Source organism: Xyrauchen texanus, chromosome 11 (genome assembly GCF_025860055.1).
Source record: "Xyrauchen texanus isolate HMW12.3.18 chromosome 11, RBS_HiC_50CHRs, whole genome shotgun sequence".
NCBI lineage: Eukaryota > Metazoa > Chordata > Actinopteri > Cypriniformes > Catostomidae > Xyrauchen > Xyrauchen texanus.
The window spans coordinates 44,523,033-44,535,954 of NC_068286.1; the positions used below are offsets into that span (position 1 = coordinate 44,523,033).

Consider the following 12,922-nt stretch of genomic DNA (forward strand, 5'->3'; position numbering starts at 1 on the left):
AACTCCGAACAAAAAGTACATGCATCAAAGTGAAAACACAAATGTGTTCTGATGTGTTCCTTGGTTTGGGAATATATGACAAAAAGATCTTTTACACTTTAAAAGATACAGCCCCCAACTCTGAATTTTAGTTCTGTTTGTAACAAAATTTAAAGGGATAGTTCACCCAAAAATGAAAATTCTCTCATCATTTACTCACCCTCATGCCATCCCAGAGGTGTATGACTTTCTTTATTCTGCTGAATACAAATGACAATTTTTAGAAGAATATCTCAGCTCTGTTGGTCCATACAATGCAACTTTTTGTAGGTCCGAAAATCAAATAAAGGCAGCATAAAAGTAATCCATATGACTCCAGTGGTTAAACCCATATCTTCAGAAGAGATATAATAGGTGTGTGTGAGAAACAGAAACAAATTTAAGTCAATACAATTTTGTTACTCTAAATCTCCACTTTCACTTTCACATCTGAAAGTCATATGTGGCCCCTGTTTAGTTTCACTTTTGCATCTGAAAGTGAAGGTAAAAGTGGAGAATTAAGCTAAAAAAGCACTTAAATATTGTTCTGTTTCTCACCCACACATATCATATAACTTCTGAAGATATGGATTTATACACTGGAGACATATGGTTTACTTTTATGCTGCCTTTATGTCATTTTCAGAGCTACAAATGTCTGATCACCATTTACTTGACATACAGAGCTGAGATATTCTTTTAAAATTCTTAATTTGTGTTTTGGTGAAGAAAGAAAGTCATACACATCTGGGATGGCATGAGGATGAGTAAATGATGAGAGCATTTTCTTTCTTGTGTGAACTATCCCTTTAACGGCCAATATGCAACTAGAACAGAGAGTCCAGCTCAACATTAATGTCAGCACTTGGGTGGTTAGATTAACTGTCTTTCTTCTATCATTATCTTACACTGCAGCGTTGAACTCTTGTGACAAAGCTACAGAACAGCAGTACAAACCATTCAAATAATTACATTAAAGGTGCTTTGTGTCATTTCTGAAAACATAATTGCAAAAACAATGACTGTTTTCAAAAAATCCACTCTTGTCGATGTTTGGACAAACAGGTAGTACCACCCCAAACTCACACCATTGGTTGAACAAACTAGATTACACACTTCGGCTTCAAAATAACTCTATTTTGAGTAACTCTACAGGTATACAGTATTGTACATAAAGATATTTTTTACAATGTAAAAAGGATACATTTTAGGATCAATATATCATAGATTCATACAAATGAATAGCAAATTGCTGCAGTATTGGTGCATACAAAAATAGATTTATATTTTCATTAAAGGAATGTCAGGCCTGACTTGAAATGTTCCAGTATTGATCCCTTTTCTCAAACTTCTGTAATGAATCACCATCACACACCATCAGATTTCATCAAATTCTAGAGCATCAAATCTTTGTGTATCTGAAAACAAGAGACATAAAAGACATTGGCATGATATATAAAGACATTCATTTTGGAACATTCTATATCGAAGCAATAAAATATGAGAGGAAATATTATATTATGTACTGTGAAGTATATACATATTGGCTATACGCTATGGTGTTCTTACTCTGTGTGTGCTGTGCATTGATTTACACAGATGAACAGGTGTTTTGCATCATAGCTGTTACTATATCATATACTTCAGCACAGCTGGAACACTGTATACACCAACCAGCATCCAGGATCAGAACTAACCTTTTTATTATTAATTTGACTCTGTGCTGGTATATGTGAAAGAAGCACAGATGTTTCATTACCCTTTCATTTGTCCATTCTTGCTCTCCGTCTCAGCGCTCAAGTTGGTCCTGTTGCAGATATCTGGAGCAGTCGGACACCTTCTTAACCTCACTGACGTTTAAACTCTCAGAGCACATGGGGCACACTGACTCGGTCTCTAACAGCCTGAAACAAACAAACATACAAATATAGAAAATCAAAGGATGGATGGAGAGATGGATGTGTGGATATCAGTGTCAAAAATGTAAATTTTCATAATGTTTTTTAAAGGGATAGTACACCTAAAAATGATAATTTACTCACCCTCATGCCATACCAGATGTGTATGACTTTCGTTCATCTACTGAACACAAATTAAGATTTTAGAAGTATATTTCAGCTCTGTGTGTAGGTCCTTTCTATGCAAAGTGAATGGTGACTAAAACTTTGAAGCTTCAAAACGCACATAAAGACATAAGTATGTCTTTAGATCATAAAATAATCCATACAACTCCAGTGGTTGAATCAATATCTTCAGAAGTGTTATGAGAGGTCTGGGTCTTTCACTTTCAGAATGTAAAAGTGAAAGTGGAGATTTATAGTAAAAAAGATTTAAATATTGATCTGTTTCTCACCCAAACCTAATATATTGCTTCTGAAGATATGTATTTAATCACTGGAGTCTTGTGGATTACTTTTATGCTGCCTTTATGTGGTTTTCGGAGATTCAAAGTTCTGGTCCCCCTTCACTTGGATTGTATGGACCTACAGAGCTGAGATTTCCTTTTAAAAATCTTACACATCTGGGATGGCATGAGGGTGAGTAAATGATGAGAGAATTTTCATTTTTGGGTGAACTATCTCTTTAAGAAGCAATGTATGAGGGCATTTATTTCAGCCACATAACAGTGTGTCCATTTATGTTGAATACTTAAATAGAATCAATTAATTACAATATTTTCCCTTCGAAAAATTTTCAATCTTAACAATTATGGCTATTTGTTTATAAAATGAAACCAATATCAACTACAAAAGTAGCTGTGAATAATGCACAAATATTGCACAAAAAACTCAGAATACATTTTAAATCATCAGTCGGTCCCGAATTAAGATGCTTTCATCCTAATTGAATGGGACTCACTGTGTGAACTCTGAGCAGAGAGCAGGGAAATCACAGTGTGGGCAGACACACCAGTCCTCCTTGACTAAGTGACGACCCTGCGAAGGATGACACACATCAATCAGACAGACTGAGTAAACTGTACATGTCTTTGTGTACACACTAAGAGGTTAAGTCAAGATTATTGTCATTACACTCATTAGAGTCAAAAGTGAGCTGAGAATGAAATATAGCACCTAGAGATGTAGATTTAACAGGAGGAAGAGGCTCTGTGGAACTGAAGCTGCAGGCTGTTTCCACTGAGCAAGAACTGCTTGTGTTCACTCGGTGCAGTGATGCGGTGTATTAAGTTGTTTCAGTACTCACTGTTGCGATACAGTAGGGAAGATTGTTTTTGCAGCCGGGACAGAGCAGCTCACAGTCAGGAAGGCTGAAGCCGCAGTAGGGACAGGGTGAACTTTCCTCCTCGACCTCAGAGGTATCTGGCCGACTGAAAAACAGAGCTTTGGGGTAACTGATTGGTTGAGTCTGGAAAAAACAATAGTAGTAAAAGGCATTTTATACATTTCCCTCAAAGCAGTGAATGCGCGGAATGAACGCGCGTCCTTTGAATGAGCTATTTTTTTGTCGCACATACTTAAACTGCTCAGGCAAGACGTCAAAAGAATGACCAGTGAACCCAACATCTCGTTTTGACGTCCTTCAAGGGGGTGTCAAGGGTGGCAGGTCTGATTTTTGTATGTTTTATTTTAGGATATTATTATAGGAAAAATGGACAGGAAGAATAAGGTAGGGGGAAGAGAGACTGAGTGTCTTACCGAACCATGGCCTCAATCTTCTTCTTATATTTAACATCAATCTTGTTACGATATTCTGGTCTCATCAGCATAGAGGCAAAACTGAAGGCAGAGTTCCTCAGACCAGCACGATGACATTCAATAACTGCTGAAGTGAGGATGGGAACAATGTCTGTAGGCCACACACACACACGGATACACACACACGGACACACACACACGGACACACACACGACACACACGGACACACACACACGGACACACACACACACACACACACACACCCACCCACCCACCCACACACACACACACACACACACACACACACACACACACACACACACACACACACACACACACACACACACACACACACACACAGCAAGAGAGAGAGATTAATGCTAATTTATAGGAGGATCTGGCAGCTATAATGGCTCTGAGTATAGGAGTGTGTGTGGGTGTGTGTGTGTGTGTGTTTAAGAGAGGCTCACGGGACGGAAATTTGCTGATGTTGTTGGACACACGGATAAGCATTCGTGCTCCCTTTAAATGATCTCCTCTCTTTACATGGATCTGAAAAATACAAGAAAGAACTAAAACAAACACAATCTGCACTGAAAGAAATTTCCAGCGATAAAAATATCTGACATTCACAGATGCATTCTCTGTCCTTTGCATGTTTGGTTACCCAGTTTTCCTCATTACAAAATGTGCATAAATTTACAACAGCCTGAAAAAAGTACATGGACACTTAACCCTAAAAATGTTTCTGTATCATGGGGGATACAAACATTTAAAGGGATAGTTCACCCAAAAATGAAAATGCTCTCATCATTTACACACCCTCATGCTATCCCAGATGTGTATGACTTTCTCTTTTCTGCAGAACACAAATGAAGATGTTTAGAGGAATATCTCAGCTCTGTTGGTCCTCAAAATGCAAGTGAATGGCGACCAAAACTTTGAAGGCCAAAAAGGCAGTATAAAGGTAATCCATAAGACTCCAGTGGTTTAATCCATGTCTTCTGAAGCAATATTTTAGGCGTGGATGAGAAACAGATCAATATTTAAGTCCTTTTTTAACTGTAAATCTACACTTTCACATTCAGCCACCTACTGATCAGGGCCGGTCAAAGGTGGAGATTTGTAGTAAAAAAAATAAAGGACTTAAATATTGATCAGTTTCTCACCCACACCTATCATATCTCTTCAGAAGACATGGATTTAACCACAAGAATCGTATGGATTACTTTTATGCCTGATAGTTCTGATCGCCATTCAATTGCATTGTATGGACTAACAGAGCTGAGATATTCCTCTAAACATCTTAATTTGTGTTCTGCAGAAGAAAGAAAATCATACACATCTGGGATGGCATGAGGGTGAGTAAATAATGAGAGAAATGTCATTTTTCGGTGAACTATTTCTTTAAGAGGTTGGGGAGAGGGCATTGAGTGAGTATTATTGTGAAAAATACTGAAAAGGGGTTCCCTGCAAATACTGAGGGCATTTTGTATTTGAAGTCTGGCATCAACTCATAATCTTTGTCTAAAAGTAAAAAGGCAGCATTTTTGGAGAAGACCGTTGAGAGAGGCAAACGCTCCTATCTTTTCAATGTTATTTTCATGATTTCTACAAGGTATAAAATTGAAAATAAAAGTAATATTTTAGAAAAAAAAAAAAGAAAAAAAAAGGTTCCTTTAAATGCTTGCCCTTTTTAAAGTGTATGAATTTCATTGCATTGCATAACAAACATGTCATACTAGAACAAATGACATCAGATTTTTTTCTCAGTTATAATGTAACTTTTCTAAGCCATTTTTGCCGTTTCTTTTTACCAGCTGGTCCTGAGGTCATTTTTAGTGTATTTACAGTCAGTTTGCAACACACCTCTGAAGTTCACACAGGTGTCCAAGCAGAGTTTGACAACCAGAAAATGTTGAAATACATTATACTCATTAGATTAGATTTAATCGTCTTTCTGAGAAACATTTAGCTTGAAAAATTCATTTGTGCTAACATTTTTTAGGATAAATGGCACTTTTGATTTGACCATTTTGGTTTGATTATTTTTATATCTAATCCCATGAGATTTATATATTTTTAAATGTATCTTAGATGTAATTGTGAAGGCCACTGTAAATATATATATATATATATATATATATATATATATATATATAAAAATACTGAAATAAAAATTAATGTTGTTTAAATAAATGATAATAAAAAATATTAAAATAACATTTTGAATATTTTGGAATAACTAAATATGGTCAACTGCTTTCCTATATGTGTAAAAATGTTTATTACCTTCACCAGTATGTAGCTGTGAAGGATCATCAGGTTCGTGGCCATCTCTGCTGGGATCTTAATCTGCTGTGTTTGAAGCTCAGAGTACATGCTGTACAAAACATCATGGGCATTTCTGTAGTTTCCTACAAAACAAAATCCACAAATACATGTAAGTCCATGTACTACACGTATACACAAACATCAATTATATGGCTAACTGAACAAACAGGACTGAAAAGCTATAATCAGACCAGCAGACTGCTCCTCTCTGGCGATTATAATGGCAGTTCTCGCTGCCTCTCTGTACTGTTTGAGAGCCATGTACAACCGGAACAGGTATTTTGCATCCTAGGAGAGAGCAGAACCAACAAATATTATCTAGTGCCGTGGTTCTCAACTTGTACTGGTCTGTTCTGGTCAAAAGTAGCAGGGCAAAAACAAAGCTAAATGCAAATGCCAACTTAGACATGTTGCATAACATGCTCTCATTCTTTAAATTCATGAACAATACTATGCAAGGTATATAAAAAAGAAGAAGATGTGACTACATTACATTTTTGGCAGCTGAGAGCATGACATGATTGAAATTCATGATTAGCCTATATTTGGATATTGTTGGGCATATGTAGTGCAATGGTTGACTTTAGGGACATTATTGTTTACTTCTGTACAATAAATAATGCTAGTACTGTGTTGGGTCTTCACTCGATGTCCAATGTAGAATTGGGGATCTGAAGCAAAACCAGTTGAGAACCACTCAATAGGTCACTACTTAATGCTATTTTCTCTATTAACACAATTCTGTTACTACAGTATATACCAGTGTCAGCAAATACTAAGACAATGATATAGACCACCCAACGGCTAGACAAATGATTTGCTCTGAATCAAACCATTTCCAGCAATAACAAAAACACAAACACACCGAGTCAGAAAATGCTGAGGCTCTTGTTAAGTTTCATCACATGAAGCAATAAAGCAGATGAACTCTACTGAAAACATACACACAGACACACACAGAGTGCAGGTTGCTTCTGTAGGGTCATCACAAGAAGTATGAACAGATTCAATGAGCTACTCACGGCAAGAGTCTACATACACGCAGTGACACGCAAGAGAGAGGGATGAAAAGAGGATGAGAAAGAGATGATACAAGGAACCAAACAGAGAATGGGAGCAACAAAAAAATTAAAGTACAGAAATGTACATGATTCCAAGTACTCAACAGATATGTTTCACCATGTTTTAAACACTGGGACTAAATAGGTCAAATTTTGACATTTTCTAAAGAGAACACTCATTTACAGAAAAAAAAATTATGCTATTTTTATTCACATTTTGAAATTGCGCATAAGAAATCTTTAATGGAAACGCTTGATATGCGAATAAACTTTCTAACTTCGCTATGAGTTTCGAATGAATTAAAATGCACATTAAGGTGATAGAAATGGTTTATTCGCAAAACGATGTTGTGTTTTGACCATTCGTGCATGTGCTATGAGAGTGCGATAGCTTGATGCGACTAGCCCACCGAAAGGTCCTACCTTGGCACATAGAGCCTATAGATAATCCACACATAGCTACTGATTTAATAATAATCATAGCAATCTTTAAAGCGTCATGTTCAGTGCTTAATTGGAAAATTATGAAGTAATGAGTGGCTTATTGCTTTCACAAAGTGTTACCATGCAGTGGTGGTGAGTTGCCCGGTAACAAATATTGCACTGGTAATATCATAAATGTTTTTTTTATGATAACAATATATATATATAAAAACATATTTCCCCCTTTTAGGCATTCTTAATAGGCAGAGTTAAGCATCAAATAGTTATCATAGATGTGAAATATTATAAATACATTAACATGGGTTAGTGACATCAGAAACATGAAGATTTCTTGAAGACAATTTAGCGATTTAGTTTCAATAAAGGGTTTTCTTTGGCCAAGGGAGAGAAGTTAAAGTTATTGTAGAATTTAAATATTATGTGTGTTCACATGGTAGATTCAACTCTTCAATTACAAATGATCAAGGAAAATTGGATTCTTTCACAATGACCCAAGAATCACATTTTCATTGATCTTTCCACCTAATGTTTCGCATCTACAGCTTTCTGCTAGTAAGATTTGGTTATATTTTCATTACCTTTGGCATTCCATCACTTTCTCCCATCAAGTAATCAATAAGCTGATTGGTTAGAGCTTCATCCTTTGCCTCCCCAACCTGTTTAGTAGACAGTCGTAAAAACAATTCATCGCCATATCTCTATAATCATCATCATCATTGTAATAATTCTTTTCAACAATTATTGATACATTAGAAATAAATATAAAATTATTATTTTAATGTTATGAACAAGATAACTATTACAATCAATATACAAAACTATGCTTTAAAGTGAATTCTGGCATCATATTATTTTCTGGTCTTATTTCTTTTAAAACCTGGCCCAGAAAAGGAGCACACTGTCTGAATTAGAAAACATAATGTCTCATATTATCATGTTCCAATGTCAACCAATGGTGACAATTACAATTAATAAAATATGTTCACCCAAAAAGGAAAATTCTCTCATCATTTACTTATCCTCATGCCGTCCCATTTGTTTATGACTTTCTTTCTTCTGCTGAACATGAATTAAGATTTTTAGAAGAATATTTCAGCTCTGTTGGTCCATACAATACAAGTGATTGGTGAATACAAATTTGAAGCTCCGAAAAGCACATAAAGGCATCATAAAAGTAATCCACAAGACTCCAGTGTTTAAATACATGTCATCTGAAGTGAGATAGGTGTGGGTGAGAAACAGATCAATAATGAAGTCCTTTTTCACTATAAATTTCCACTGTCACTTCCACATTATTTCTTCTTTTGTTTTTGGTGTCATATTCTTTATGCATTACATTACCTACTGTGCAGGGAGGATCATTTAGAGTAAAAAAGGTCTTAAATATTGATCTATTTCTCACACACACCTATCATATCACTTCTGAAGACATGGATTAAACCACTGATTTATTAACCATAAATTACTTTTATGTTGCCTTTATGTTTTTTGGAACTTAAAGTTTTGTTCACCATTCCCTTGCATAGTGAGAATCAACAGGGGTGAAATACTCACCTAAAAATCTTCATTTGTGTTCTACAGAAGAGAGAAAGTCATACACATCTGGGATGGCATGAGGGTAAGTAAATGATGAGAGAATTTTCATTTTGGGTGAACTATCCCTTTAAAATCACTATTACTTATTGATTACAGTCACCAATATTGTACATCCCTCTTTTTAATAAATGAGGTCTAATAATGACAATAAAGAGTATAAAAGTGTAATTAAGAGAGAATCAATTGCTCTGTGGCTGTACTCACTGTCTCAATGGCCATCTCTATGGCCAAACTGTCATCCGAGCTAGGGCATTTCAAAAAGTGCTTCAACGCCTGTGTGTGTGGACAGACAGGTACAGAGAGAGAGAGAGAGAGAGAGAGAGAGAGAGAAACAAAAAATCTATTAATAACCATTTAATGACAGAAATAATTAGCACAGTCAGTTGGGTAAAGAATCCCCTCAAGAGATAATGAGCAAAGAGAGAGGGGCAACCAAGTGTGACGAAAAGTGAAAGACAGAGAGAGTGCACTCAGGCATGAGAGGGAAAGAGAGACTCGTGTATTTTAAAAAGTGCTTCCTGCCAGCAGTTGACGCATCATGTATTTTGTAAACAAATGGCACACACAGAGGCCTCGTACCCTGCTGTACTGGCCACACTTCTGAAAGAACTTCCCAGCATGAAGATGATTCTTCTCTCCCTCAAAATACAGTGCTATACTCTGGTAATCTTCGATTGTTGCCTCTGAACCTGGACACATGAACAAAGATACACAACTGTATGAAAATATCATGAACATGATGCAGAAAAATTCTAGACAATCGAAGATCAACATATTAATTTCATGTATAGAATAAATAAGCACTTGTCCGGACAGATATATTGTTCTGATTTTTTTTTTAAAATGTGATGATCTCACCAATGATGTCAGCATAGATCTCCATTTGCCCATGCTGCTGGGCGAGCTGAAAAGCTTCGTCACTGCAGCGCGACAAAACCAGGAACTGAATAGCTGAGCCATAATCGCTCAAATGCAGGAAAAACCTTCAGTCGCATAACACAGAAAAAATTTGACAGTACAGAAATAAAACAAATATCATGAAATATGAGATCAAATATTGTGTAAAAAAGTAACACTGTCCCACAGCAACATCAGCGGATAAAGCATCTCTTTTACCTCCCTAAAGGCCTTATCACACCAAATGCAAATTCTCACAGGGATTTCTAACCATGGTTAACAATTTGAATTGAATGGATTTCTATGAAGACTTTCAAACTTTTTTTACAGCGAGTGTTGATAAAATGCACTGACCAATAAAATATAAGCTTAAGATCACATGATAGGCTCAAGTTTCTCATTGAGGTCCTCAAGCATGGCATGAGGAATGTGAGAGGGGTAATGGCAAAATAAAGGCAAACACTCACATGAAAAAATGCAGTGCCTCTACTTAGCTGTGATTGGTTGACCACACTGTAAATGGGTTAATGACCGAAAACAGTACTATTTTTGAACCAGTTGGCAAATCTGCATGAACTGGTCAATCTGGCTGAAATGGACAGGCTAATTATAAAGTAAAGTGCTCCCCCTTTGATATCACTACGTTCAGTCACATCAAAATGAGAACAGGTCACAAATGAATTGATAATCTGTGAGTAAGCCTGTTTTTAGCGAGCAAACACCTCAGTTAAACAAAGGGTGTAACTCTGTGCCTGTGACCTTCAAGAAACCTACGGTGTTTACCGAGCAATTGTTGACTAAGGATCTGAAAAGAAGGTGACTATAAATAATTGGCAATCAACAGGCAGTAGTAACAAATATGTGATATATGAGTTTTATTGCAGTAATTACCTTTTTTAAAGGTATAAACTTAGTGTAAATAATAGTATATACCAGTAGTATTTAAGCATTGATAGTATGTATAAGGTAAAATCATATTCCATATCATCCGAGAAACTGTGTAAACATCAAGTGTACCTGGAACATGAACATATATAGGAATAAAAAATTAAATAAAAAACAGAAAGAAAGACTTTGCCTCCACATTTCAGAAGTCCCTTACATCCCACTGGCTGACATTTATTTAAAAAAGTGCAGTCACCCTTTACTGACCTGGCCACCATCTTAGCTCCTTCGATGGACTGAGTTTCTCGTACGATACGGACAGCCTCCTCAGGGTTATTAAGATGCTCCAGTAGAATACGAATTACATTATCCCAGTCTCGTGCACTTTCATAGGCCATTGCTGCTTCTTTATATCTACACACACGCACACGCGCACACACACACACACACACACACACACACACACACACACACACACACACACACACACACACACACACACACACACACACACACACACACACACACACACACACACACACACACAGTTTGGAATGTGGATGGCAATTCAGGGCATGATAGACAGTGGATGACCTGTCATAGATATTTCCAAGCTGCTTTTAGTAAAAACTAGTCTTGATGGAGTCTTAATGGTGGTTTTAATGTGGTGTTAGTTCTGTCAATCCATAATATAATTTGGGTGTTTTCGATAAGATGGAAGCGTTTGTATTTGCATTGTTTTGATACATACTTGCCATCAGCCTCCTTTGCCTTAGCATACTGTAAGTGAATCTTCGGGGAGGTCACATGGGGCAGGAGCTCGCCCACCTTTGCCCTGATATTAGGAGGTTAGAGGTAAATGTTGAGTTAAAAATCCCAGTTTTATTTTAGGGTTGCACGATATGGAGGAAAAACGCAATATGCGATAAGTAGTTGGATAATGCGATATTCGATATGCATTGTGATAATCCTATATAGTCCTGCAGATAATCCTGCAGAATATTGGAACCCCCACCACCCAAATATACTGAAGTTTATTAGGAGAATAAAAGGACTTAAATCCCATAGATCACAATCAAAGACGTCTTTGGTTTGGCATATATACTGCGTATAATATACTGTTTTACCATTAGATGCACATTCACAAATGTGACGCTGTGACTTGACAATTGACACCCTCCTCCCCTGATATCAGTGACGCCCCACCCTTTTGATCAGCCACCCCTCCTAGACCCATGACAAGAGTGGGCAGGAGAGAGAAGGGGCAGAGTGACTTTTTTTCCCCAGTTAGCAGCACAGGGTGGCACACCTGAACTCAATAATGAGCCTCATCACCTCAGCCTTTAAAAAACAATCAGGCCTATCCTCTGGAGTCCAGTCTCGTCATGCTGGTGTCCATAAAGGTCCAGGAACAGAGCGGGGAGGGTCTGGCATAAGTTAGATACATCGCAGGACCTGCACCTCAGACCCCAGATGCAAATTAGATGTGACGCTGGGGATAGGACCATGCGTGACGGCCCACAGGACATCATGCTGGGCTGATCTTCCCCTCACATGCCGCAGCCCAGGGAAGTTGATCCATTTGGAAGGAGCCGCCACTCCAAGTGCCCAAGACCAAGTAGCTGGAGCTCGTTGCAGCTGCCGGACCCTGCAAATTATACCTGGATCTTCCACTGTCATCACCACCTATCCTCCACATAAACCCCAGTCAATGAGAGGACACCAGAAACCCCTTTGTTTTGGACACTTTATTCCACCTTTTTGGTGTTTATTATTTTAAATAAATGCCTCCACGAGGCCTGAGGCCATACCCACTGTGTTTGTCTCTAGCTCACCCAAATACAGTGGTGGAGAATGTGGGCACCTTTGTGGGCAGAGACGGCACAGTTGGGCAACAACGACGAGGTTACACAACATCTTGCTTGCCGGTCGGCTGGAGAACCCAGAGGGGGATTGAGAGCTCAAGGGGACAGCCTCCCAACTGCCAAAAGGGTTTACATTTGCCATTTGCCATTTACCCTGCGGCTGGTT

General features: G+C 37.6%; 1 protein-coding gene across 2 annotated transcripts in view; it reads right to left on the reverse strand.

The window, feature by feature from the left end:
- Positions 1 to 764: 764 nt before the first annotated feature.
- wdr19 (WD repeat domain 19) overlaps positions 765 to 12,922 on the reverse strand; it is a 29,146-nt gene continuing 16,988 nt past the window's right edge. For both annotated transcript variants that reach the window (XM_052137516.1, XM_052137515.1), the window contains exons 24-37: positions 11,643 to 11,726; positions 11,159 to 11,305; positions 9,968 to 10,092; positions 9,689 to 9,798; positions 9,314 to 9,382; positions 8,092 to 8,169; positions 6,200 to 6,296; positions 5,967 to 6,091; positions 4,145 to 4,226; positions 3,675 to 3,825; positions 3,223 to 3,346; positions 2,878 to 2,954; positions 1,778 to 1,922; positions 765 to 1,436 (exon numbers count right to left, since the gene is read on the reverse strand). In XM_052137516.1, coding sequence (XP_051993476.1) covers positions 1,808 to 1,922; positions 2,878 to 2,954; positions 3,223 to 3,346; positions 3,675 to 3,825; positions 4,145 to 4,226; positions 5,967 to 6,091; positions 6,200 to 6,296; positions 8,092 to 8,169; positions 9,314 to 9,382; positions 9,689 to 9,798; positions 9,968 to 10,092; positions 11,159 to 11,305; positions 11,643 to 11,726 — 1,384 coding nt within the window. In that variant the 3' untranslated portion in view covers positions 765 to 1,436; positions 1,778 to 1,807. The remainder of the gene's footprint in view (positions 1,437 to 1,777; positions 1,923 to 2,877; positions 2,955 to 3,222; positions 3,347 to 3,674; positions 3,826 to 4,144; positions 4,227 to 5,966; positions 6,092 to 6,199; positions 6,297 to 8,091; positions 8,170 to 9,313; positions 9,383 to 9,688; positions 9,799 to 9,967; positions 10,093 to 11,158; positions 11,306 to 11,642; positions 11,727 to 12,922) is intronic.